General features: G+C 45.4%; 1 protein-coding gene across 4 annotated transcripts in view; it reads left to right on the top strand.

The window, feature by feature from the left end:
• Snx29 (sorting nexin 29) overlaps positions 1–27,663 on the top strand; it is a 402,905-nt gene continuing 375,242 nt past the window's right edge. Inside the window, exons 1-5 of one of the 4 annotated variants that reach the window (XM_027424770.2) lie at positions 1–106; positions 1,870–1,988; positions 11,565–11,626; positions 13,929–13,981; positions 25,280–25,404. In XM_027424770.2, coding sequence (XP_027280571.1) covers positions 1,955–1,988; positions 11,565–11,626; positions 13,929–13,981; positions 25,280–25,404 — 274 coding nt within the window. In that variant the 5' untranslated portion in view covers positions 1–106; positions 1,870–1,954. Of the gene's footprint in view, positions 107–1,869; positions 1,989–11,564; positions 11,627–13,290; positions 13,434–13,928; positions 13,982–25,279; positions 25,405–27,663 lie in introns of those variants that run through there. The other 3 variants (XM_035447582.1, XM_035447583.1, XM_027424771.2) reach the window with 3 other exon arrangements.

The following is a 27,663-nucleotide window of genomic DNA, read 5'->3' as shown; positions in this document are numbered from 1 at the left end:
GGGCGGGGCGCGGGCTCTCCTGGCCTGTGTGGAGCTCGGCGGCTGCAGACGCGGCGGCGGCGGCACGGCACGGCAGGCGGTGGCCCCGGGAGCGGCAACATGAGCGGTGAGTGGTGGCCCCGCCGCTGTCACCCGCCCGGCGGCGCCGCTGCAGCCGCACGCTCCGGGCCCTGTGTCCCCACACCCTGGGGACTCCCGCAGGGTGGTTCGCAGGCTGCGGAGCCCTGGCCCTGGGTCTCCTGCACTGTTCTCACTTTCCCGGGGCTGGCGCTCCTGTCCCTTCGCCCCTACATTGACAGCCAATTCCTAGAGCAGATCTTGCTCCCCAGTCCCTCCCAGCCCGTCCCAGCCCGCCGATCCCCGTGACAGCTTTCCACACCCCGGATTCCCAGATCCCTAGTCTCAGTCCCTCTTCCTCCGTGACCCTCCTGGGATGTAGCTTCAGTTACCGACCCCTGGTTTTCAGTCATTCTCTAGTCCAGGACTCTTGTCCCTGGTTACTCCTCTTTCTTCGAAGGCAAAGAGCATCTCTAGACCCTAGTTTTCTGGCCCCGAACTCCTATCCACAGCAAACCAGAGCATCTCCCGGCCCCCCGAGGGAGTGTTGTGTCTGCTTTGTCTTCCTTCTCTCTTATTACCCGCACCTGTGTCCCGAGACCCGGCCCATTAGCCGCGCAGCTTCCCTCTCCTGGCTGTGCCTTTTGCATTTGGGCTGTTGGTTCATGCTCCAGCTCTCTCCATTTCTTCCTCTAGCTCATCGTTTGAGGTCTCTGGTTGTCTTGAAACCCTTCCCTTCTTGCCCAATGCTGGAGCTGTATGGGGCAGATCCTTTGCCCAAGCTAGTACCACCAGTGGGGAAGTGGCGCCGGTGGGAGGCTGGAAGTGAGAGGAAGATGTGGATGTGGGTGTGGATGGCATGTGCTCAGTGATACTGAAGTTTAGTCTCTTGAGTCTGACTCTGTGTCTCTATCCTGCCTCCCTCTGAAGAGTACTGATGCAGTTTTGGTGCTATGTCATTCCTGGGTGTTGTATGTAGAGATGGGAGTGACTCAGTAAAGCCAACTTTGACTCTTGGCTGTTGACTCTCTTGCTGGACACAGGGATCTGTATTCCTTTAGGAGGATACGCCTACCCCTCTAGTTTGTGTTTTATTTTCTCACTATGCAGTTGAATTTTAGAGTCCCCACACCCGGTCCCTAGCCTTTCATTCATCTGTTTCAGGGTTGTCAGGATGCCAGGGCAAAGGAGACCCTTTACTTTTAGCTTTGAAGTTATTTAATATGCATTTAAAAAGGATGTTAGATGCTTTTTGTTATTCAAGAGCAAGGTTTATGATAAGAACTGGTGGTCTGGTGGAGGGTGCTGGTGGAGGGGTTTTCTTGGGGGAGGTATTTTACTTGCATCTGCCAAAGCAAATCATGGGTCTCATTAAGGTTCCAGATCCCTCAACGTTTCATGATGCACAGCAAAGATGTTAGTTGGCATCCACCAAGAGGGGATGGAGCCTGGCATACTGGGTTCAAATCCTGGCTCTATCACATAAAGCTGTACAATTTTAATTAATTATTTTAGTATATGTTACATGTGTGGATATGCAGGTGTGTTTGCCTGTGCACGTGTATAGGAGGGCAAGAAATCAACTTTGGATGTCTTTCTCCCTTGTTTGTTAGCTGGTCCCAGAGCTCACCATTCCAGCTAGACTCTCTGGCCCTGGAGGCTTGGAAATCTGCCTGTCTCTTCCCCAGTTCACCAGTGCTGACCTTAGAAGCATGCTCTACATGCCAGGCTTTAACTGCGGATGCTGGGGATCCTGACTCAGGTCTTCATGCTTAAGTAGCAAACCCTTTACTGACTGAGCCATCTCTCCAGCCTTTACAGCTGTGTAAGTTAGAAGAACTAACTTGGAATTCTCAGCAAAGTGAGGACACACTGGCATCTGCATCCTAGACTAGAAATGACTGAAGGTTGCTCAGCTACACTGATTGGTGGTAAGCCTCTTAACAGGGCTCATTGTTAGTTACTGTTACCCTTTCTGTAAAGGTGGAGTGGTGACTGGGACAGGCTTGCTTCATGGCCCATTGAGGACAAAGGTGGGAACTAGGCACCCTGAAATTCTTTGTTATGCTGAGGGCTAAAGGCAGAGCCGCATATATGCTGAGCCTTCGTCTTCTCACTGAAGACACCCTTAGCCCTCATCTTTTCCTTTTAATGCTTCCAAAGGGCTGCTACAGACTCAGATTTCGGGAGTAGAAATTCTCTTGCTTTCATTAGGAAGAAGAGGAACTGAAATTGAGAAACCAAAGGAAGTTGATCAGTTTATCTTTCAAGGAGCCAGCTGATGACTAGAATTTGGCCTGGGCCCCAGGTGGTGGAAGGAGAGAACTGATTCCTGCAGGTTGTCCTCTGACCTCCACAGAAACACTGTGGCATGCTTGTGCACATACAAAATAAATAAATAAAAATGTAATAAAAATTCAAGAAAAGTTTCAGGAAGTTAAAAAAAAATCATTAAGTCTAAAGCCAAATAAATCACACACAAAAGGAGACCAGGCTGGATACACACTACAACCTGGTTGTCCTACCGTGTGTTTCCCATAGATCCTTTGTTTTTGTTGTTTGTTCCTTTTCTTTTTCTTTTTTCTCTTTTGGTTTTTCGAGACAGGGTTTCTCTGTAGATTTGGAAGCTGTCCTAGAATTCTCTTTGAAGACCAGGCTGGCCTCGAACTCACAGAGATCCTCCTGCCTCTGTCTCCCAAGTGCTGGAATTAAAAGCATTGGACACCACCGCCTGGCTGTTTTTGTTGTTTGTAACTAAGTGTAATGTCAAGGTTCCAAAGTCATGCCATAGCCTGGATCTGGAGTTTATTTCATTTTGAAATGTTGGCATTGATTTAGAAGTGATCAGCTAAGGCTGGAAAGGAGAGTCTGGGGGTTAAAACCCAGGCCCTAATCTGCTAAATATGTGCTCCATACTGAGTCCAAGCTCAGGGTATTTATACTTGTTTCTTGAAAACTATGGTTGAAAGTGACCCCATCCCCCTGCCATGGATTGATACATGATGAACTTTAAGTGCAGGAGAAATTTCCTTTCTTCTTTTCTCAGGTAGAATTTTCATGTCAGGTGTGTGATAGTGCCTCATGTCTGTAATTGCAGTCCTCCCAGCACTCAAGAGGCAGAAGCAGGAGAATTACTAGTTTGAGGCTAGCCAGGTCTATAGATCAAGTTGTAGGTTAGTCTGTGATATGTGGTGTAAAAAGAAAGAAGAAAGAAAGAAAAGAATATTAAGACATTGCAAATGTGGAATTGCATAATGAACTCTATTGTCATACTGCTTTGAGAGTTGCAATTGGTGGCTAGTTTATCTGTATACTGCTTCCACACCTCTCCTAAGTACAATGCTATTTCATCTGCATATACTTTTATATGTATTCTCATATCGCATTTAAAAAGTAATTCAGTTTGTGATCCCATAAGAAACCAATGATATCTCAATAGCACCAGATTTAAGCTTTTACCTTATAATTTTGTTTTATGGTGTAATTTTAAGGTCAGATCTAAGGGTGGTTTGTCTTTTAAATAATTTAGATCTTTTTAAAAGAGATTTTAGGTTTTGTTGTTGTTGTTCTTCGAGATAGTGTTTCTCAGTGTGACCCTAGCTGTCCTTGAACTTATTCTATAGATCAGGCTGGCCTTGAACTCAAAGATCCACATACCTCTGCCTCCCAAGTGCTGGGATTTAAAGATGTATGCCACAGTGCAAAAGCGATTTTAAATGTTTATTTTAGTGCTGTGACAGAATTGTACAAACTCTTCTGTGATCAATATTAGAAAATTTCCATTCCCTGGAAAGAAAGCAATCACTTTTCTTCCCCTTCCCCCCAGTCTCAGACAGTTAATCTATTTTCTGTCCCTGAAAATTTTTTTCTTATTCTTTTGCGACAGTGTCTTATATAGGTTTGCTAGGTGTTGAAAACTATGTAGCCCAGGATCACCTTTAACCTCTGGTCCCCCTTGTCTCTGCTTGCCAAGTGTGGGGTACACACCTGGTAATCTGGATTTCCCACTGTTTGTATTTCATATAAATGAGACCACAGAACTTTTATTTTTGTTAACTAAGTATAATGTTCTTTAGGTCCAGCCATGGAGCAGCCTAATCTGTAGTTTATTCCTTTTTGTGGCCAAGTGATGCTGTGTAGTGTGGGCATAGCTCACCTGCTATCCACTCACCAGGGGTGTGGCCAAGTGATGCTCTGTTGTGTGGGCATGGCTCACTTGCCATCTACTCACCAAGGGGGTGGACTTTGGGTTGTTTGCACTTGGCTCTTAGAAGGATGCTGCTATAGAAGCTCACACACAATTTTGTGTGGAGGCCCTGTTTCCATTTCTTTTGGTTAATGTAGGGAAGAGTGGCCCTGCTGGGTTGTATGGAACCAGCTGAGAAACCTAATCTGTTTTTCTGCTCATGGTGGCACCATGAAAGGTTCTGGTTTCTCTAGTCAGCTCCCCAACAAGTCTTAGATAACCTTCATTCTAGTAGGTGTGAAGTGACACTTCTTTGTGGTTTGGATTTGCATGTTCCTAATGACTAGTCATTTTGAGCATGGCCTCTCTTTTGCCCATTGGCCAGTTGTATATCTTCTCTGGAGAAATGTTTGTTTATATCACATTCATGGAAACATTTTCTTTTCATTTTATTATTTTATGTTTGGGTATTTTGCCTGCACACACACACACACACACACACACACACACACACACACGTACTACGTGTATGCCTTGTGACCCAGAGGTCAGAAGTGGGTGTGTGATTCTTGGAGCTAGAATTGCAACCAGTTTTGAGCTGCCATGTGGACACTGGGAATTGAACCCAAACTGCTGAACCATCTCTCCAGCCCCCACCCCGTCTCTCTACCTCTTATGTGGTATAGGATTACAGGTGTGAGGCTCCATGCTGAGCATGGCTTATTTATTTATTTGCTTATTTATTTATCTTTATGTGTGTTTGTGTGTATGGAGGTCAGAGGTCAATGGTCAATCTCTCTCTCAGTCACTCCCCCCAACCGCTTTGGCAAGGCTGAGACAGGGTTTTTGTGTGTAGCTGTAGCTGTCTTGTAACTCACTCTGTATACCAGGCTGGCCTTTTACTCAGTAATCCATCTGCCTCTGCCTTTGCCCTCTGGCCTCTGCCTCTGAGCACCACCACTGCCCAGTTCTCCCTTGTTTTTTAAGACCAGATCTCTTACTGAACCTTCTGCTTTCCAATAGAGTTGGCTGGTGGTCAAGCCCCAGATAATATATCTGCCTGTCTGCCTCGTCAACACTGGGTTACAAGCATCACCATGCCTGTCTATTTTGTTATTTATTTATTTATTTGAGACAGAGTTGCAACTATGTAGCCTGGCTGGCCTGGAACTCACAGAGGTCTGCCTCACCAGCACTGGGACTAAAACCATTTACCAACATGTGTGGTTGACTTTATTTATTTTAAAAAAATGTGGGTCCTTGGGACCAAATTCAGCTTTTCATGCTTGGACAGTAACCACTTTATTTTTATTATTATTATTATTTTTTTGGTTTTTCGAGACAGGGTTTCTCTGTGTAGCTTTGGAGCCTGTCCTGGAATTCGCTCTGGAGACCAGGCTGTCCTTGAACTCACAGAGATCTGCCTGCCTCTGCCTCCCGAGTGCTCGGATTAAAGGCGTGCACCACCAACGCCCGGCTAGTAACCACTTTAACTGACCAAGCCGTGTCCCCAGACTTCATAGTGACTTAAAAAAAAGTGTGTGTGTGTGTGTGTGTGTGTGTGTGTGTGTGTGTGTGTGTGTGTGTAGGTGTGTGTAGGTGTCATGGTGCACATGTGGAGATCAGAGGACAACTTTGTGTAGTTAGTTTTCTCCATTCACCTTTACTTGGGTTCTAAAGCTCAACCTCAGTTCTCCAGTCTTGCATAGCAAGCACCTTCACTCTCTGAGCCATTTGGCCTGCCCCACAGTCAGGCCACAGAAGACAGTGTCTTGCTGTGTAACCCAGGCTGACCTCAAAAGTCCAGATATCCCTACCTTGAGCTCCTTCTGCCTCAGGAACTCTCCAGGAATACCTGCTCAGAGTTCCCTCCCAAAAGTTGTCTGCAGTTGTCTTTGAAGGAAACAGGATCTTTTGTTCTGTGGATTCTTGGCAAGGATTTTGCTGATCTCTTCCTTTTGGTGTGGCTTAACATGTTTTTCAATTTCTTGTATATCCTGTAAATTAGTCATTAGGTTCTGCTCTATTCTTGAATTTAAAATGCTTGAATAGAAGTAGAGATAAGATAGGTTTAAAGCTGAGAACATTACATGCAAATATCTGGGGAAGTGTAATGGACCTGGATAATGCACACAAGAGACAAACATTTATCACCAGGCCAAAACAATGAAGATGCCCATTGGTGGGGAATGTGTAAATATCCAGTGTCATAGCCTCATGATAGAACAAGCCTCAGAGTTGTTAAGAAGAAAAGTACGGACTTATACACAAGTCAGCATGCCTACGCTAATTGAAACATTAATGCTCTGCTGGAATAGGATGGAGCTGAGGATTCTGTGGCTCAGTTGGTTGAGTCCTTGCCTAGCATGCATGAAACCGTGAGTTCCATCTTCAGCCCTGCAGAAACTGGACAAGGTGCTACACACCTGTAATCCCAGCACTCAGGAGGTGGAGGCAGGAGGATCGGGAGTTCAAGGGCCCCCTTTGCCACATAGACAGTTCAAAGACAACCTTGGTTGTATGAGACTCTGTCTCAAAAGGAAACAAATCAAAACAAAACAAAACATGCAGGGTATAGAATTACATGTAAAATATATGCCTTGATGCAAATTAACATGTACATCCAACACAGCTATTGTAGATTTACATTTGCCTGTAGAAGTAAACAGAATGCTAGGAGGAAAGATACCTATCTGGTAGACCTGTGTGGGCAACTCTTAGGGAGGGCGTGGTCAAATGCTTTCCTAGAGAATTCAGTAATAGGAACCATCAACTGCTGGCCTCTAGAAGCTGAGATATTCTGGTCTCTAAGTAGCATGCTTGCCCTCACCAGGAAAAGAAGAGGCTATTATTGTTCTCAAGCACTTCCTTTTGTCTAACTATGCATGGAAGCCTTGACACTCTTTTCCACCAGTTAACTACCCTCTCAGGAGTTCCCGAGAGGAAGCCCTGGTGCTCTTGTCCATCAGTAGCCATCGTCTCAGGACTCTCCACGTGGAAGCCTTGGCACTGTCCCACCAGTAACCTACCTGTCCCTCTCAGGAAACCTTACCTTAGAAAAATGCTGGGATCCCTGTTTGAAGGATAGGGAAAGCCAGGACCTGAGAAGTCACTGAGCCTGGCTGCTGTTCCCTTCATCAAATGTGTGTATAACTTGGCAGTTTCTTATTTTATGGAAGGATGAAGGGCACAGTTCTCTCCTTGGCTGTTGACTGGGCCCTCTCCAGAAGTGACTTGTTCTTGGAATAAAGAATCAGCTGAAGCAGTGACTGGAAAAAGAATGTGGTTTTCATTCAAAAGCTATTAATATCTTTCCTCTTCATGCTGTTGCAGGGCTGGTGTATTATGGTAGAGTGTTAGTGCTCCAGTGTCAGAAGTGCTATAACACCTTTGTAGTCCGTAGCCTTGTGTGGCTAGGTTCTGAATGCCTACTGTGAGCCAACTTCTTAGCACTCTGGACATTTGGGACTAAAGCTGGGTGTAGTGGCACACACTTTTAATTGCAGGGGCAGAGGCAGAGGCAGAGGCAGAAGCAGAGGCAGAAGGAGCTCTGTGAGTTGAGGCCAGCCTGGTCTATGTAGCAAGTTTCAGGCCAGCTAGGCTACATAGTGAGAGTGTTTCAAAGTGGGGGAAATATCATAAAGAGGTGGTTAAGAAAAATGTTTAAAGGGTCCTGAAATGAAGATATTGAAAGAAAGACAGAAGGACTGTGCTGTGGCTCATTTTATCATTTCCGTAGAATTTTTGTTTTGCTTTCACATCTAATATTCCCAGATAAAACCTTGCTCCATGTACTGCACATTGGTCACTGTTATGGACTGCACAATCCTCCAGTAATCCATCATTTTGCATGTAGCATACAGTTTGGACTTGAGACTTAGCCAGCTCTCCCTTCCTCCTGCTCCTCTCCCTGCTTTCCTTTCTCCCTGTTTTGTGTTGTAAACACTGGTGTGCAGGTTAGGGTGGCTTCCTTTCTTGGCCTAAGTCTTTGAGGTGACTTCCCACTGTGTAGCTCAGGTTGACTTCAAATTCATGGCAAACCTGTGATAACTTACTGAGTGCTGTGATTTTTAAATGTTCACTGCCAAGCCCAGCTTCTCCAATTCATGATAACAAAAAACAAAAATAATTAACAAGAGCCAGGTATTGTGGCACAATCCTTTAATTCCAGCACCTGGGAGGCCAGCCTGGTCTACATAGTGAGTTTCAGGCTAGCCAGTGCTACACAGAGAGAGCCTGTCTTAAAAAAACAAACAAAAGCAAAAACAAAACTACAAAAACAAAAAAAAAAAAAAAAAACCCGACCAAGAAGTCTCTAGGATGCTAGGGTGTACTTGGTTGTAGAGGGCCGGGTCTGGAGGAGGCGACTCTGGGACTGGTTCTCAGCAGCCTAAGCTTGAGGTCCCAGTAGAGGTTAGGACCAGGTGGTCAAGATCATCCTCTGCCCATTCTTGGCCTATTTGGGAAAAAAAGTCTCCATCCCCTGCTGGTTGCCTCTGGGAGGTAAAATCACCCAGGTGAGAGTGTTATTTACACCCACTACTAGTAGGGCCCCTCAACAGTTCTTGAATCCTCATACTTGGGCAGTGTGTATTTTCCCACTAGGACCCTGGCCTCCAGCATTGACAGGTGCTCCCCTTAGGTATCTAGAAATGTGTAAGAGGGTATGGGGTGGAGCTCAGTGCTCCTTCCTGTGGGACAATTCTCCATTTGTTCCTTTGGATTTCATTTTGTTTTGATAGTATGTATCTGTGGCAAAACTTTCCATAAATATTTTATTAATATGACCCAGAGTTAGCCTTCATTTTAAATTGAGCAGCCTGGTGCCAAGTGTAATGTGTGGCTATCACCTCTGTCCTGTTCTGAAACATTCTCCTCACTCAAGAGCAGCCCCCGCGCCGACTCTATTTCTCCACCCCAATGCATATGATGTCTGGGTTTTTCTGTTTGCTCCTTCCCAGTTTGAGGAGGATAGCTCAAGCTCTTACTTTCTCATTCCTACTACCAAGATGGCCATGTAATGTGGTAATATTTGAACCCAGCTTGGGTAGAGACTCAGGCAGAAGTTCGTGGCAAAAATTTATATAGGAATCTAAACACTACATTAAATGTTAGATCCTAAGGACAGGGACAAGGAAAGGCCACAGGGTGCCCTTTGAACTGGGTTGTGGCGTTTCATATGAACAAGTGGCCTCTTGTATGGACATTCTCTGGGGTGCCGGGGGTGGAGCCCAGGGTCTTTCCTGCACCAGATGTGTTCTAGCACTGAGCTGAGTCCCTTCATTTTGATGGTGATCTAAGAAGAAACAAGGAAGCTTGTTCTGGCTCCTTAGCTGTTTGTTAGCTGGCACTGTCCCTGGAGAGAGCAGGAAGACTAGGGTTCATCTCTGGAGTGTAACTGAGACATGGCTCAGGTGCTCTGCAGATAGGTGTGGTGCCAGTGTAACCGTCTTCTCCCCCAGCCTCACTTCTGCTTCTCGATTGGAGTCCTTTCCCCATTTTGGTCAGGGGCCTTCATGTGTGCTGCGTTGTCTGGTTTGTCTCTGGAGAAGGTGAGAAAGCACCTTGTGTTTCTGCCTGCCAGTTTGTGAAGGATCCCTCTGTCTGCATACTTCAGGGCTAACCAGTGTCCAGAGAAGGGAAGTGACTGCTCTGTCACAGGGCCAGCAAGTGGCCTGGCTAGGATGAGGACTTAAGTCTTGTGACTTCCTGATGACCATTCTTCCCTGCACAGCCTAGGGCCTCTCTCTGTACTTGGTGCTGCTGGTACATGGCCATGGAGCACCTGTACATCCTGCATCTTCGAGGCTCTCTTCCCATGTCTGTTCAGGGATAAGATGACCACAGGTGCCCTGCTGCGGTCAATAGTCTCACTGTGATTCATTATGGTGGAGATCACAGCCAGGGAGCCAGCCATTAGGCTGAGAGCCTTTAGGGTGCATTTTCACTGGGCCCATAAAATCCTGGGTTCAGATACCTAGTACTCATATAAATAAGCCAGATGTGCTGGAGTGTACTCATCATCTAAGCACTGGGGAGGCAGAGACAGGTGGATCCTTGGAACTCCCTGGATGGCCAATCTAACCTGAGACCTGTGGTTCGGTGGGAGACCCTGCTCAAAACAAAAGCAAAAACAAATAAACAAGCACAAGTAGATGACTCCTGAGGGATGAAACCTGAGGTTGACTTCTAGTGTCTGAATGCATATGCACACACTTGTACCTGCACATGCACAAACATATACATCCTCCCCAGTGCACATAGGGGCCCCTACTCCCTACACATTAGTAGTAGTGGCTGGGTATGTAGCAGACTAGTAGAGTGCCTGTCTCAAGAGGCCACTTGTTCATATGAAACGCCACAACCCAGTGAGATAGTAGAGATTTCCCCTTCCTTCCTTCCTTCCTTCCTTCCTTCCATCCTTCCTTCCTTCCTTCCTTCCTTCCTTCCTTCCTTCCTTCCTTCTTTCCTTCCTTTGGTTTTCGAGACAGGGTTTCTCTGTATTGCTTTGGAGCCTGTCCTGGAACTTGCTCTGTAGACCAGGCTGGATTCGAACTCACAGAGATCTGCCTGCCTCTGCCTCCCGAGTGCTAGGACTAAAGGCGTGTACCTCCAGTGCCCAGCTGAGACTTTTTTTCTTTTTTTCTGATTTGTTTTTATTGTATTTTAGTCACATAGATTTCCTTTATGATGAGAAAAAAAAGGTAGAAGCATTTCCAGGGTGAAGCTGTCATTTCTAGTTGTTACTGTCCAGTGTGAGGAGTTGTTGAGTCTAGTTTTTGGAAAAAGGAAGGAAGAAAGCTGTAGTTTCCATTTGGGGTGAGGAGGGAGGAGCAGAAACTAACCCTTCTGCTAAGTGAAGAGAGGGTGATGGAGAGGCACAAGTGAGAATCCAGTGTACGCTTGACCTCATCAAAGTCTCTTACAGAAAAAGTAATTACTTTCCTGAGTGTCTTCATTTTATCTCCAGGGTTGGAGGAAGGCAGGCATCATGATGTGGAGGGACAATGTCTTCTATCAAAACCACATTCATACCAGTTAGTGTGCAGGTGAAGGCAGAATCTTAGCTGTTAATGTTTGTTTATATTTATTTATTTATTTTTGGTTTTTTGAGACAGGGTTTCTCTGTGTAGCTTTGGAGCCTATCCTGGCACTTGCTCTGGAGACCAGGCTAGCCTCGAACTCACAGAGATCCTCCTGCCTCTGCCTCCTGACTGCTGGGATTAAAGGCCTGTGCCACTATGCTTGGCTTGGAATGCCAGAAAGTCTTAATCAGGGTTTAATTGTCAAGTAGAAGTAATTAGATCCCATTTCATTTCAGGGTCACAGAACGATGACAAAAGGCAATTCCTGTTGGAGCGCTTGCTGGATGCAGTAAAGCAGGTAAGAATGCACACACCGACCCAAAAGGTGGTGTAGAAGCCATTTCTTGCTTTTTATGTGCGCAGGCTTATTTTGTGTCTGGGAATGGTTTTGTGTTTTCTTGTTTTGAGACTAGTACAGATGACACTGTACTTACTATGTAGCCAAGGCTGACCTGGAGCTCTTGCCTCAGCCTCCCAACTGCTGGGATTACAGGTGTGTACCACAGTGTCCAGCTTATCTGAGAATGGTTAAGCAGAGAATTTTCCTAGGGAATGACAGATAGAGGAAGTTATTGGTGTGGAGTTTCAAAGTGCTGAGGGGAACTCTATCCTTCAGCAATGACTGTCTTCATTTCAGAGTTTGATTTCCCAGTAGATGTGTTTTAGGGCAGCTCTTCACAGGTGCTGGCTTTCAGTGATGACCCCCAAAGTGCAAACACCCAGGAGCCTCTGTTGCCAGCAGTCGTGCTGGCTCCCTGATATGTGACTGTGGCCATTGATGCTGATTGTGGTGCTGGCCTGCCTGACACTGTAATACTAGCTGTCATCACATGTCCACCTCGTGCCTGGCTCTCTGTAAGCACTTTACAGAGAATTTTTCCAGCCACCGATAGAGGAGTTCCTGTGATTGTGTTCATTTTATAGACCAAGACACTGAAGTGAAGCTCAGAGATCAGTAACTCACCTAAGCTGTCATTAGTAATTGAGAAAGGACCTAAACCTGAGAATTTGAAGAGCCCCTCTTGGAGGGAACTATTGACTGTTGTCTGCATATGATTATAAGGAGGGAAATAGTTTAGCATGTTGTGGGTTAAATGTTGAGTGGGCCCAGAGAATTCAGTGTCTGCTTGAAACTCAAGGGAACCTGGTGTGGTAAATAGGTTGAGGGAGTTCCACGTCTTTTCAGCAACCATACTTGTCTGTCCTTTCTGGTTCCTATGTGGGTTAGACTTTTGTTAGCTTGACACAAGCTAGAATCATTTGGGAAGGAGAACCTCAGTTGAGAAAATGCCTCCATCAGATGGCTCCTCCATCAGATGGACTGTACACAACTCTGTAGAGCGTTTAATTGATGAATGATTGATATAGGAGGGCCCAGCTCACAGAGGCAGATACAAACCCTGGGCAGGAGGTCCTGGTGCTATAAGAAAGGTTGAGCAAGTCATGGGGAGTAATTCAGTAAGTAGTGTTTTCCACGGCTTCTGCTTCAGTTCCTACCTTAGTTTTCTGCATAGATTTCCCTTGATGATGGACTGTGATGTGGTCATGTCTTGCTTTTGATCATGATGTTTATAGACCTAAGGGCATCTCTTGCTTGGAGTCTGGCTTTTCCTCTGTACGGGGGTGCTGGATGAATCACATTTGTTAACACAGGTAGAGTTTGGTCTGCAGTTAATACAGAACACAAAGACAGCAAGACAAGGGAGCGAGTTTAGTGGCTTTATATGTAGCACTTAATGAGAAACAGATTGGTGTTTGTGGTCAGAGCTTCTGAGCTATTTTGAGGAGTTGAATGTGACATTTATCTTAAAAAATAACCAGATTTATTGATATATCATTTACCCACAAATATACCACTTGGTGTGCACCATGTCACAAATTCTGATAACAGTATCCTGTTTTGATCATATGTAATTTTTAATCCTAAGTCTCCATAGCATGAAAATTTGCTATCTATTGCAGAGAATATTGATCTGGGAGCGTGGTACACATATGTAATCCCAGCACCTGGAAGGCTTAGGAAGGAGGATTGTTGTGAATTTGGTCAGAGTGAGACTGTCTCAAAACAAAGCAGATCAAACCAACGGAAGACGATAGTGGTGAAGGTGGGTTGACTGTGGGGGCCAAACTTTATGGCTAAAAATGGTTAGGGTAGGCATTATAGGTCTGTTTTTAAAAGGTGGCTTTCCCATCTACTCAGTCTGGCAGAACTGCTCAGCACAGCCAAGGTGGCTGGTTTGACGGCTTACCCAGATGGCTATCATTTGACACAGTCTAAACACTTTGGGACTCTGTCAAGAAGAGTCATTGGCACAGGCATGGAGGCTCTAAGTGCTGTCAGAGAGCTCTGTGATGCCAGCTGCTGCTCCCTGGAAACCGTAGGTGCTTGTGTTCCTGTCTGCCTAGTTTGCCTACTTCCTGGAGTCAAGAGGGAGTCTAGGCTTTCTGTAAGAGGAGGCCGAGGCTATAGTGTTGGCTTCTTACATCTGTGAAGCACCAGGGCCTCTGTCCCTGCTGTATCTGAAGGCCTTGTGGTCTGTTTTGTGATGTTTGCTGTCTCAGCTTAGCAGCTGACCTCAGCGTTGTCTTTCTCTGTGTAGTGCCAGATCCGCTTTGGAGGGAGAAAGGAGATCGCTTCAGACTCTGACAGCAGGTAAGTGTGTCACTTCTTTGTCATCCTCATTGTTGTCCTCCTCCTCCTCTTTCTTGCATAATTTTATTTATTTATTTTTTTTAGTTGTCTTTTTGAGACATGGTTTCATTATGTAGCCCATGCTGTGTTTTCAAAAAACTCACTTCGTATACCAGGCTGGCCCCGAACTCACAGAGATCTGCCTGCATCTGCCTCCCAAGTGCTGGGAATAAAGGCATGCACCACCATTGCCTGGCTCAAAATCTATTTATTTATTTATTTTAGTATGTGTGAGTGCAAGTGCTCACATGGCATGATACGTGTATGGATGTCAGCAATTTTTAGGTGTTGGTTCTCTTTTGGAATCTGGGGTCAAAGTCAGGCTTGCAGGCTTTGGTTGCAAATACTTCTACCTGCTGAATAATCCGCACCCCCCCACTTCCCCAACCCCCCACCTCCCCCGCCCCTATACTGTTCATGGACTTCACCCCTTCCTGCTTTCACTTTCCCAGTAGTGGGTTTACAGACAGGTGCCACCATGCTCTGCTAATAGGTAATTTTCATAACTACTTTATCATTCAGGAAAAGATGCCAAGAAATGGAGGCTTCTGTGACTGACTTTGTGGCCAGGAGGGGCAGTGGCAGTTAGTTCCACAGTGGATATGCAGCCACTGCTTATCCATATGCTTCTAATTTCCTGTCTTCTCCTTTTATGAAGCTGTTCTACTTGAACTACCTTTCTAGATAAAGTTATTTCCATGATGATTTACAGTTGTGAAAATTCAGAAACCTAAATATTCAATGTTAGAAAATAGGTGATTACTGGGGCCGTGGTGGCACATACCTTTAAACCCCAAGACAGAGGCAGAGCTGAGTTAAAGGTCATCTTAGGCATCTTAGCCCCTGTCACAGAGAAAAAAAAAAAAAAAGATGTAAAGAGACCTGGATATATAGCCCAGCGTTAGAGTACTTACCTAGCATATATGAGACCTGTGTGCATTCCCAGCACCGCAAACATAGCAAAGAAGCAAAATATGATATTCACATGGAATTTTCTTTAAGCAGGAAATGCATGCATATGTAGCAGTTTAAAAATTATGTATGTAGGGTCCATAAGATGCCCTGCCACTACACCTGATGATCCGTCTTCAAGAACCACATGGTGGGAGGAGAGAAGCAACTCCTGCAAGTTGTTCTCTGACAATCACATCTGCCATGGCATGTGTGCACCTATAGACACGCAGACACCTATGTAGGGGACACTGTAAAAGTAATATCATTGTTACGGATTAAGGTCTGATAAGGGGTCTACTATCTGTCAGAACAGGGATTGTCATTTTGGGATCTAAGGTCTACCTGCATCAGAAGTGCCTGGAATGCTTGTAAATTCATCATGGTGACTTCAGACCCCAGCCTAGGTCTACACCGTGAAAGTGATGTGAGCAGATGAGAATGTTTTCTTGGCTGGATCTCTGCCTTCTCTTACTTCAGTCTCCCAGTGCTAGGACCACAGATGTGCACAGCACACCCAACTGAGAATTTGCTTTTTCCAAAAACTTCACCTTCAAAAGAATAACAGGAAAACTGAGGGTGGTGGTCCCTGCCTATGATCCTAGCATGTTGGAAGTAGAGGCAGAAGGATTATACATTTAATGTTGTTTTGGCTAGATAGAAAGTTCAAAACCAGTTTGGGCTACATTTAGACTCTGTCTCAAAAAACAAAACAAAACAAAACAAAAAACCCAAAAAAACAAAAAAACAAAAAAACAAAAAACAAATAGAATAAAGAGAACAGCTATAAACTGACTGCGATGCAGAGTTGATTAAGAAGTGCTCACCCCAGACTGACCAGCTTGACTTCTCTGTGCAATGTGTGTCTGTGCAGTGTGTGTGCAGTGTGTGTGAAGTGTGTATGCAGTGGTGTGCATGTAGTGTGTGAAGTGTGTATGAGTGTGTGTGCATGTGCATATATGTGCAGTGTGTATGGCATGTGCGAGCACTAGAATATGTATGTCTATGCAGTGTGTGTGTATATGTATCTATGCATATATGTGCATATATGTACACACATACACCCACAGAAAATATGGAAAAAATTTTGTGTTGTTGGGTAGTAGAATTTAAAAAGTTAATTCCTGGGCTGGAGAGATGGCTCAGCAGGTTAGAGCATTTACTGTTTTTGCAGGGGACCCGAGTTTGATTCCCAGCACCTATGTCAGGTGACTCATAGCTGCCTATAGCTTCAGTACCAGGGTACCCGATTGTCCTCTCCTGCCCTCTGTGGGTACCAGGCATAAAGGCACATGTGCACACACACATACACATATAGTTAAAAAAGAAAAAGGAAAAGTTGATTCTGGCTGCTGTTGCTTGTGGCTAGGGATTGATAGTACTAGTTATCAATGGCTATTGCTTGGCACTGAGTTGGCATTGTATCCTTAGGACAACCTAGATGCAGTAGCATCGTGTCTTTTTTGATGATAAAATTGACTCAGAAAGGCAAATGATGGTGCCCAGTTAATGTGTTTATCAGTGTTTTGGTTCCTGTGATAGGCTTTCCAAGACAAGTAACCTAAAAAGCCATGTGAGTCATGGCTTCAGAGGTAATAGTCCCCAGTTGCTGTATCAGTTGCATGGTGGTGCAAGCTGCTCACACTGCATCTGGGAAGCAGAAGGGGCTCCTGACAAGGGACAAGGGGCTTGGGATATCCTTCAAAGAATGCCTCAGTGACCTACATTCTTCAACTATGCCCTGCTGCCTAAGGTTTCTGTGACCTCTGAATAGTGCTACAAATTACAGATTATCAGAGGATCATTCCTTTGAGAGGTCACAGCCCTCTCAATCCATTCATTTCTCAGAAGCCCTAGCTCTGAATACTGCTGCTTGGGGACCAAGTCTTCAACACATGAGGGTACTTCATATCTAAACATGACAGACATTGTGGACGTTTTAGGATTGAGCTTTTCTGTATCTGCCAGCTCTACATCTGTGAGTTCACCTGTAGACAAAAGTACTAGAAAGGCAGGGGCTACAGCACAGTGATAGAATGCATGCTTAGTTATACAAGGCTTGAGTTTTGTCCTCAGCACCCTCCCTAGCATCACATTGTACTGAATGTATACACACTTTCTTGAGGGGTGGGCATCATTCCCTAGGCATATAAGGTAACTATTTGCCTAGTGTTTACACTTGGTGGGTATTACAAACAATTTAGAGAGGATCTGAAGTTCATAAGATGATGTGCGTAGATTACACAGACGACCACACCAACCTATATGAAGGCCTTGAGTGTCCATACATTCCCTCACAAACACTGGGGGGGGGGACTGTATTTTCCCTCTGTAGTGCCCATTGAGTGGTCAGATTGATTTTGAGGCTGGGGTTTCAAAAGCCTTGCCTTCTCCCTTCGGGCATTCCTTTTCATTTCTGAATTCTGACATCACTGCAAGCATGCCTGGCTGTAGGAGCCACCTTCACTGTCCATTCTTGTGAGAAGTTTCGCCTCCAGAGGGAATGTTGGCTGCCATGAAGAGGCAGCAGTCTTGCAGCTGTTTGCCAGTCTCCACTTGGCCTGCCTGCTTTTTTGGATAACTAGCCAGATCCTTAGCATGTGTGCCTGACACTGAATATTCTCTGGAGGCCTTCCTAACCTGTCTTCAGTGCCAGACAAACCAGCTCCCTCAGCTCCTCCCTCAAAGGACTTGGCTGTTTCCTCTTCCCCTTCCCCATCAATCCGTTCTGGCAGCTGCCAAGATCTACAGCTAATGAAATTGTCTGAGGCTTCAGAAGAGAGATGTAAAATGGTGGAGGAGTCACTTTCATCACCTGTGACAATGGACTCTGCCTCAGAGTTCTGCTCCCCTGTGGATTCTCTGCCACCTATCTGTTGTTCCCTGTCACACTATTCTTCACAGTCAGGAAGCCTGGCGAGGTGAGTGCTGGTGTTCAGCTCTCTTTTAATTTGGTCTGATACTCCAGTCCATAGATTAGCGCATGGTCAGGCTGGATCTTCCCTCCTAAGTCCCTTTCCTTGGAAACACCTTCTCAAGCACTCCTATAGGTGTGCTTCCTTGGTGACAGTGGAAAAGCAGGGTGACTGCTGCTGCCACTTCTTTCTCCAATGCTGGGAAAGGAACCCAGGGCCACACATGCTAGGCAAGTTGGGCTTTACCTCCAAGTCATATCCCCAGCCCTAATACAGCTTCTTGACTAGGTCTCTCTCTGCATTGTTCTTCAGGACTCTTAAGAGCCAGAATCTTTAGGGAACAGTGAGGATTAGAAGGAACTGGGATTTTTTATTTTTTAATTTAATTTATTCTTTGATAATTTCATAGATATATACAATGGATTTATTTTGTTTCTGCCTACTTCCCTCTGTCCTTCCCTTTGTCTTTGCCATCCTCCCTACATTCCTTTTCCTTCCTTCCTTCCTTCCTGCACACCAGAGAGGGCATCAGATCTCTTAACAGATGGTTGTGAGCCACCATGTATGTGGTTGCTGGGATTTGAACTCAGGACCTCTAGAAGAACAGTCAGTGCTCTTAACCTCTGAGCCATTTCTCCAGCCCTGGATGCTGTGTTATTAGACTGGGAAAAACTTCTAAGTTTGGAATTGGATCTGACATCTCCCCAACATAGGCTTTTTAGTTTTGTTTTTTTACTTTGCATTGATGATAGAACCAAGAGTCTTACATTTGGTATACAGGTATTCTACTACAGTGGTAAGTCACCAACCCTGCATGTTTTTGTTTTATTAACCAAATTAGAAAAAAAAATAGTTTGAACATGTGATACTGGGGATGCCATCCAAGACCTTACATGTGTTATGTAGGTGTTCTATTTCTGAGTTATATCCTCAGCCCAGAGTAGCCTGGACTACCTATGTAGCCTAGGCTAGTCACAAGTAGGTGGCCACTTACCTCCTTCTCCCTGTGTTAGCAATACAAGCATGTACCAGCACACTTGGCTATGAGTAGATTCCTTCCGAGAAAAAGAGTATTTTTAGCAGATGTAGAGCTCTTGGATATTTAAAAAATATGAGTATGTTTTCTTATCTAAATTTAAATAAACATTTATCTATGGTATAAATAATGGTTGTTGAGAAGGAGCACAGTGGATGTGTGTAAGCCTCATTCTACTGGTCACCTCACTGCCCTCTTGGTGAAGATGAGAGGCAGCTAGCATGCAGCATGGTCTCTGGTGTCCACATAGGCCTACCATGGGCACATGGGCACTGACAATTAAATGTGTAATTTTGGGCTGCTTTAGTCTCTCCAAGCCTCTCCTGTGATGGACAAGTCAGAGGATGATAGCTATCTCATTAACTAAGGACGAGGGTGATCCTTACGTATAGTGGCATTTGCTGGGCACACTTAGTAAGAACTTAATGGATTCAACTTTTTTTTTTTTCTGTGTAGACCAGGCTGGCCTAGAACTCACAGAGATCTACCTGCCTCTGCCTCCTGAGTTCTGGGCTTAAATGTGTGTCATTATGTCTAGCCTACATTTTTGTTTTACACCAGGGTCCACCTGCATTTTTATGTAGTTAATTAAAGGTCAGAGGATTCTCATCACCTGCTGTTGAGGAGGGTGTTTTGTTGGAGGGCTTGAGACACACTTCGTGAGAAGATGGTTGTCCTCAGGACTTTGAGTTGAATTTGGACATGTAAACTGTGGTAATAATCACAGTGACCTATAATTAGATGGTTTAGAGGTGACTGTAGCATTCGTGGGCAAATGGGTGGGTGGAGGGTTTATGGGTTGTGCCTGGGCAGAGGAAACATACAATATGAAGGTGCAAGGAAAGGGGTAAAGTGGATGGACATATAGACTTGTATGTTGTGTATACTTCTCTGTTGTCCTGGGCAAGTATGCTGGTTGACTTTCTGTCAGTTTGACACAAGGTAGCATTATCTGGGAAGAGGGAGCCTCATTTGAGAAAATGCCTCTATTAGAAGCAAGACTGTGGGACTTTTCCTTCATTGATGACTGATGGAGGAGGGCCAGCCCCTGTGGGTAGTGCATCTCTGGGCAGGTGATGCTAGGTTACATAAAGAAGCAAGCTGAGCAAGCCATGGGGAGCATACCAGTAAGCATCATTGAGGGTATTTGAGTGATGTTATGGAAATTTAATAAAATATACGAAAGTGATTCTAGTGAAGTGTTCTAATAATGAGGGATATGGAGTCCCAACTGACTATCTCTTATCTTCAAGTACAGGGACTGCATTGCGTTCAGTTGAGTTGTTGGCCAAGAGAGCCCCATGGAAATCCCCCAACAACCCAGGCTGTTGCTAAGGCAATATGTTGTTCTTCACAAACTGTCCCAGTGCCTAGGACATCCCCACACAACTATTCAACATGGAGAAGTGGAGCTGATGCCTGCATGAAGCCATTACTACTGTGTCTAGTGTCTTTGGTATGGAAAAGTGCTCTGCAGCTACCAAAAGAGAAACATGAACACCAACTCGGCCACAAAACTTTTGACCTACAATATGTCCTGCCTACAAGATATACTAGGGCAATGGTGGCACAGGACTTGTGGGAGTACCCAGCCAGTTTCATAAGGCCCTACTCCAATGATAGAACCCATACTTGACACTGCTTGGGTGACCAAGAACTGGAAACTAGATAGTCCAGAGACATACAGTAAAACCATTCACTACTTGTCTTTTAAAAAAAGTATCAATAAAATGACTTTTTTCTTCTTCTTCTTTTTTTTTTTTTTTTTTTTTTGAGACAGGATTTCTCTGTGTAGCCCTGACTGTCCTGGAACTAGCTCTATAGACCAAATTGACCTCAAACTCACAGAAATCCCATCTCTGCCTCCTAAGAGCTGGGATTAAAGGCATGCACCATCACCACCCAGCTAATAAAATGATTTCTAATGATATTTAGCTATACTTATAGATCAGTGTGTTATTTGGTCATCATCAGAGAAGCTTCCTCCTGCAGCAGACAGGGATAGATGCAGAAACCCACAGCCAGACATGTGGAAAGAGAGTCCTTGAAACAATCTCTAAATGGATGTCTCCATCAGATCCTTCTCAGAGCTCAGGGAACTGCAAGGAAGAGGAGGCATTAAGAGTATAAGAGCCAGAGGGCATGAAGGATACCAGGAGAACTAGATAGGCTAAATCAACTGAGCAAGGTGCATATGAACTCACAGAGACTGAAACAGCAAGCACAGGGCCTACACAGGTCTGCACCAGGTCCTCTGTATATATTTCATAGCTTCTGGCTTAGTATTTTTTATTTTTGAGGCAGGGTTTCTCTGTGGCTTTGGAGGCTGTCCTGGAACTAGCTCTTGTAGACCGGGCTGGTCTCGAACTCACAGAGATCCACCTGCCTCTACCTCCCAAGTGCTGGGATTAAAGGCTTGTGCCACCACCACCCGGTTGGCTTAGTATTTTTATGGGACTCCTGAGTGTAGGAAGCAGTGAGTCTCTGAGTCCTGTGCCTGCTCTTGTAGCTCTTTTCCTTCTGTTGGGGTGCCTTGTTCTGCTGCGATGTGATGGCTTTTGCTTCATCTTATGTTTTATTTTATCATGTTTGGTTGTTATCTCTTAGAAGACCATTATTTTCTTATGAGGGACAGAAACAGTGGATCCGGAAAGGGGGCAGTGGTGGTGTGAAGAGTAGATGGAGGGGAAACTGTAATCAGGATATATTGTGTGAGAACAGAATCTGTTTTCGGTAAAAGGAGACAATAAACAAAGTGAGCATTTGCTGCTGTTTTCTGCTTCTTGACTTTGGATGAATTGTGGCCAGCTGCCTTAGGCTCCTGTTGCTGTACTTCCCTGTCATGGACTGTACTACTGAACTGTGAGTCCAAACAAGCCCTTCCTCTCTTAAGTGGTTCTGTCAGGGTATTTTATCATAGCACCAGGAATTAAACTAAAACAGGAACTACTCAATCTCTTTTGGTAAGTGTATTATTTGTATTAATATTGCAAAGAGTATCTTATAGGACCTTATAGTATCTTATAGACTTATAGTCTGGTCTTGCCTTGAACTCCCTGTGCAGCTAAGGGACATTAAGGTGGTTAGTGTGGATGCTGGACATCAGGTCAGTTTGTAAAGTGCTTGCTGCACAAGCATGAGTTCTGATGCTCAACACCACGTACAACACTGGGGATAGTAGTGCATGCCTGTGATTCTTGCATTGGGGAGACAGACTGCAGCATCCCTGGAGTTGGCTGGCCAGCTAGCCTAGCAGAATTGTTGAGCTCCAGGTTCAGCGAAAGACCCTGTCTCAAATACAAGATGGATAGTTCCTGAAGAATGACAACTAAGGTTGACCTCTGGCCTCCAGATGCACCTGCATATAAACCCACACCCCCCCCCCCCACGCACAGGAGCATACACATGCACACACACATTTCCATAAACATGCACACATATGCAAATTCACCCACATTCACAAGCACACACTTGCTCTCACATGCATTCATGAGCTCATAAAGGAATGAACACACAGGTGCACTTTCTCAATTGAGAGTCTCTCTTCCAGCATATCTATTTTTCTGTACTTAAAAAATAGCAACTTCTGGGCCATCGAGATGGCTCAGTAGGTAAAGGCACTTGCTATCATGCCTCCTGACCCGAGTGGTGGAACCCACATGGTAGAAAGAGAGAACCAAATCCCATAAGTTGTCCCCTGACCTCCGCATGTGTGCTGTGGCATGTGTGGGTAATACATGTACACAAAATAAATAAAATGTAATGCAAGAACTTTTGATGTCTTTTATTGCAGTGTTTTTGTTTATGTTTTATGAGCATTTTATTGCATATTTATTTTGTGTGGAGGTCAGCATTCAACTTTGGGGAGTATGTTCCCCCTTTCACCATTTGAATCCTGGGGATTGAACTCAAGTTGCCAAGCTGGAGTGCAGGTGCCTTTCTCACTGAGCCATCTTGCTAGCCTATGTATGCAGGTGTCTCTTCCCTGACTCCTTACTCCTTACTCCTAGGGACTTGAGTTACAAGCTATGATAGCCTCCCCCCCCCCCCAAGATGTCTCTTACTTAACTGTACACCAAGCCTGTGCTCTCCATCCCCAAGCAGAAGGACCATTTGAACCACATTGTCCTCTGTGTCTAGGCAGTGCTTAGTGAGCAGGAGAGAAACGGAACTCAGATACTGACTACTAAGAGTGCCTTAGGTAGGACCTCAGGATTAGAGAACCCAGGGAGGCTTTCTGGGGGAACTGTGGACAGTTGAGTACTAGATCATGAGTCGACATACGCCTAGTTCAAAATGGAGAGGTCCACAGGGACCTAGAGGGTGTTGGCATTGAATGGCCTCTGACTTGGTGTTGTGATATGTCATTACAGGAGTAGCACTAACCTGATTGTTTCTGCTGTTAGCTTAGTCGTGACCTGTGTGTGTTTGGGAGGCCGGGCTGCTGATGCAACTGGACCCTCCAAACACAGGCTTGCTGCTTGCCTGCATTCCATTCCCCTGAGGGGCATGGTTTTATGTGGAGCTGATCAGGCAGTTACTGACCTATGCAAACTGCCAGGGATTGTTAAACGGATGGTTGAGTTTGCAGAGATTCATTTTAAGCTAGAGGCTTCTGTTAATTACAGAGAAACCTCAGTACAGTCTAGAGCTTTTTTTCCTAAGATGGGGCCCTAGTCTGGCTCCAATTTTGGTTTCTGTGGATTTCAGGTAATTGTCTGTCTGTCCCAGCTTTCAGGAAGCCCCAGACACTTGCAGGCCTGCTTGTCATAGAGTAGTGGCAGGCACATGGTTAATGTTTAGGAATGACAACTGCCTCACAAAGAAGGTTGTCATGTGGATGGATCCTGGGACCCATACTCTGTAAGCACTGGAGAAGCACGTGGGAACACATACTGGACCAGGCCTTGCTGGTTACAGGTAGTCTGGAAAAGACAAGCAGGGAGGCCAGGAGTTAGCTTTGGAGATAATAGAATCTACCTCATCAGGGCTGTTCCTGAGGTAATAGGTATGAAAATGTTTCATCACCACATAGCAACAGTTCCCTGGAGCAGCACTGTGCCAGATAAGTTGATTGATGGAGCAGATATCCTTGAAGTTAGGCAAAGTTGAGCCAGATGGTGGGGGGGGGGTATTCTCAGGGCCTTTGCACTGGGCCCCTCTGCCTAATTTGCTGCCTTTTTTTTTTTTTTTTTTTTTTTTGGTCAAAATCAAGGTCATAAATCCAAGGCTATTGCCATCTGTTCACAGGATGTTGACCTGGCCATGCCACTCCCCATGCCACCCTGGTCTAATTTCTTTCTAGTTCTGAGGAACTGAAATGTTTTGTGAGGTCTCTGGCCATACTTACCTCCTCAGAGCAGTGTAAAGACTCTGGGGTGGGGCACTTTCTGTCTTTCCTACCCTTTTGTGTTTCTTTTCTTAAATCTATCGTCCATCCATCATCTATCTATCTATCTATCTATCTATCTATCTATCTATCTATCTATCTATCTGATTTTGAGGCAGGTCTCACTAAGTACCCTTGTCTGGCCTGAAGTTTGCTATGTAGACCAGGTTGGCTCATGGAGATCCAACTGCCTCTGCCTCCTAAGAGATGGAGATTAAAGGTGTGTGCCACTTTGTTCTACCTTTTCTCCCATCTTTTTTCAGCGCCCAGAATAAGGCCTGGCATATAGGAGCTATACACTGTCTGTGAGTGGAAGGGCTCAGAAGGCATGTGCCAAGAACACAGAGGCCCAAGAACCTAGGGAAGACCTGAGAATCCAATGTGGTTGCCCTGACTTGATCTCTCCACAGGCATGCTCTGAATTGCCCTTTTTTTTCAGTTATTGAGAAATTCAATTAAGTGCACAGCAATTGTAATGTAATTGAAAATTTTGTCAACTCTAGATAGAAGTTCACAATGTACTTTTTTATATAATACAATAAGGAACAAGAGTAAGAATTCATATGACAGTAAGTAACAGGCCATGAAATTATAGTGTTTCTGATTTGGCAGGTTTGTGGATTCAGCCTCTAAAAATGTCATCTTGCTTTGTGCTTTGTAAACTATGTGATGTGAATTAAGAGTTGAGACTTGTGAATTGAATGCAGTCCCCACAGGACTGATTTGTTTTTAAATTGGCTTTGCATCACCTGCTGGTTGGCATCCTTTCCCCTGTTCTTCCAGCACTGGTCCTAAGGGGCATCCCTGACTTGAATCAAACAAAAATAGGGGTGAGGCTTTTGGCACTCCCCAAGTCTGGAAATCCAGGTATCTCTTGGAGTTACAGTTGTCGGCTCACTTGCAGTGCTGGAGCTCACTCTGCTGGTGCCACTTCTCAGGTGGACTGATGATCCCTGCTTCTCCTGTAGGGTGACCTGTCTGTGTGCCCAGTTTGAAGCTGTCCTTCAGCATGGCATGAAGAGGAGCCGAGGATTAGCGCTCACGGCAGCAGCCATCAAGCAGGCAGCAGGCTTTGCCAGCAAAACTGAGACAGGTATTTGAAGCCCACTTTTGCCTTGGCACCTTGTCTGTCTTTCCATAACAGGCTCATCATGTGGGCCTGGCCTGTGCTTGTGTGCTCAGAAATCCATGGAGTGAAAAACAGAAGTAAAAACAGTGCTGTCTGGCCCCTAAACTTAAATGAAGTCATCTTTTTGTATGTGCTTCCCAGAGCCATGTTATCACCAGCTCCTCTGGGTTTGGTTGCCTATAGCCACAGTGCTTATTCTGCCAGTGTGGTGTAGCAATTATTGGGAAATTAATAATCTGTTTTAATTTGATGCTTGGGGATAGCATGGCATTGCATAATTAAATGTCTTCAGCAGCACCAGAAACCCCGCAGTGTCAGAGCTCAGAGCTCTGCTGTTACCCATTCTCACTGTTATAAAATATTGTCGTTGAAAATAGGGGACACTTGGTGCTTAGTGGGACCCTGGCCCTTTGATAATCTTGGATGCACGCTAACTCCTTCCACTTCCCAGAAGTAGCGAGTCCTTTACTGCTCCCCCTGTAGGGGTGAGGAAGCCTTCAAGGTGGGTGTTCTGCTCTGGCCATGAACTTGGAAATAAACTGTGTCCTACAGAGAAGGCTAGGAATCTCTCCTTCCTTCACATTTGTGGCTGCCACCTCCAGTTCCTTGTCCTCATGCTAATGCAAGCATTGCTGCTGAGGAGAAATGTGTCCTTTTTCTCCCTAGCCCTCCTTACACCAGAAATACAGAGTAGAGGTGTGTGGTGTGGGGACTGTGGAGATCATCTAATGTCTCTCTTTGAAACAGGGTCTCCTGTGTACCATGTACACACAATCTTGTCAGAAGCCTTTGTCATGATATGATACAGCCTCAGTAGAGGCCAAGCAAGAGGGGTTGCCTGCTCTTGGACTTCCAGCCTTTGACCTTGAGCTTGCAATCCTCCTGCCCCAGCCTCCTCCATATAGGGTGACAGGTGGGCACTTCCACACCTCGTCTAGGCCTTCCTGGTTTCTCTCAGCTCTTCAGCAGACCTTTGATCCCTGTTTATCTGATGAGTAGCTCATTTTCAGAAATGAATTCGGTTCTGTGGATCAGAGACTGGGCCTGGAGGGTTCCTTTTACTGCTGAATTTCACACTGAATTGTCTTTAGCGCTCCCAGGTCTTTTTTAAGCCAGTAAAGGGGCCAGGCATAGTGGTGTAGACCTATAATTCCAGTACTAGAGTGTTGGAGGCACAAGCATAGGAAGTTTGAGGCCAGCCTAGGCTGTGTGAGACTCTGTCCCAAAAACCAGACCAAACCCAAACCAAACCAACAAAACACAGGTAAGGAGGGGGCCAACCTTAAGACAGTCTGTGCCTCAGTGTGTCTTTCAGTCAGTAGCCTGTTCCCCCTTACCCACCTTGCCCGCCTCAGATGTTGACGGCAGTGGTTTATAGTGTGATCTCAGAAGCCTTCCTGGGGTGCGCCCTAAGCCTGCCTATGGGGTGGGTCAGTATCCAACCTGCTTGGTAAGGTTTTCCCACTTTCCCCTGTGTTTGCAGAGCCTTCTTTTCTCTCGGTTTCCATCTTGACTTGGTGGGTAGATAGTTTTCTTAATCCACAGGATCCTTGATTGCTTCCAGTAGGTGAGGTCAGCTGCTAGCCACAGAGGCAAAATGTATTTGGGTGCTTGTGACCTTGCCGGCACTCCCTCTGAGCCTTAGTGCTTACTACACAGGGAGAGCATGGTCTCTGAGGGTGGTTGGCAGGATGTGCTGACAGCTTCATTGGAAACACTGACTTGTGTTGCTCAGATGAGTGACCCTTCCTCCACCAGCACCCTGAACTTTCACCATTCCCTCACCTCATCTTCCCTCAAGTTCTGACCTTTTGGCCACACAGGGAGATTAGCTCTTCCTGTTGCCTTACAGACTAGAATTTTTGTCTCTTGTTTCTTGACTCTGATAACCAGGAAAGCCCTCAGCTTTGTAATGCCCTCAGCCCTCAGCCCCATCTACCTCAGCTTCGTTTTCCCTCTGTAGTGGGGGCACAGGCTCTGCTGTTGTCTGCTGACTTGGATGCACAGCTATATGTGCCAATTAGAAGCCGGGAACAGAGCAGACTGGCTTAGCCCTGGGATGGCTGCCTGCCAAGGCTTCATTGTCATCTCTGTTGGCTGCCTTAATTAACCATTCACTGGCTGCTAGACCGGCCTTGGCTGATTAAGACCTCTTTCCTTGCAGGGAGTGATTAAAAACCTCTCAAGGGAGGAGGGCTGGTGATTTATCAGCTTAGATCAGGT

The sequence above is a fragment of the Cricetulus griseus genome, chromosome 7 (assembly GCF_003668045.3).
Source record: "Cricetulus griseus strain 17A/GY chromosome 7, alternate assembly CriGri-PICRH-1.0, whole genome shotgun sequence".
Classification (NCBI taxonomy): Eukaryota; Metazoa; Chordata; class Mammalia; order Rodentia; family Cricetidae; genus Cricetulus; species Cricetulus griseus.
The sequence above is the reverse complement of the archived record's forward strand: the minus strand, read 5'-3'. Positions and strand labels throughout refer to the sequence as shown.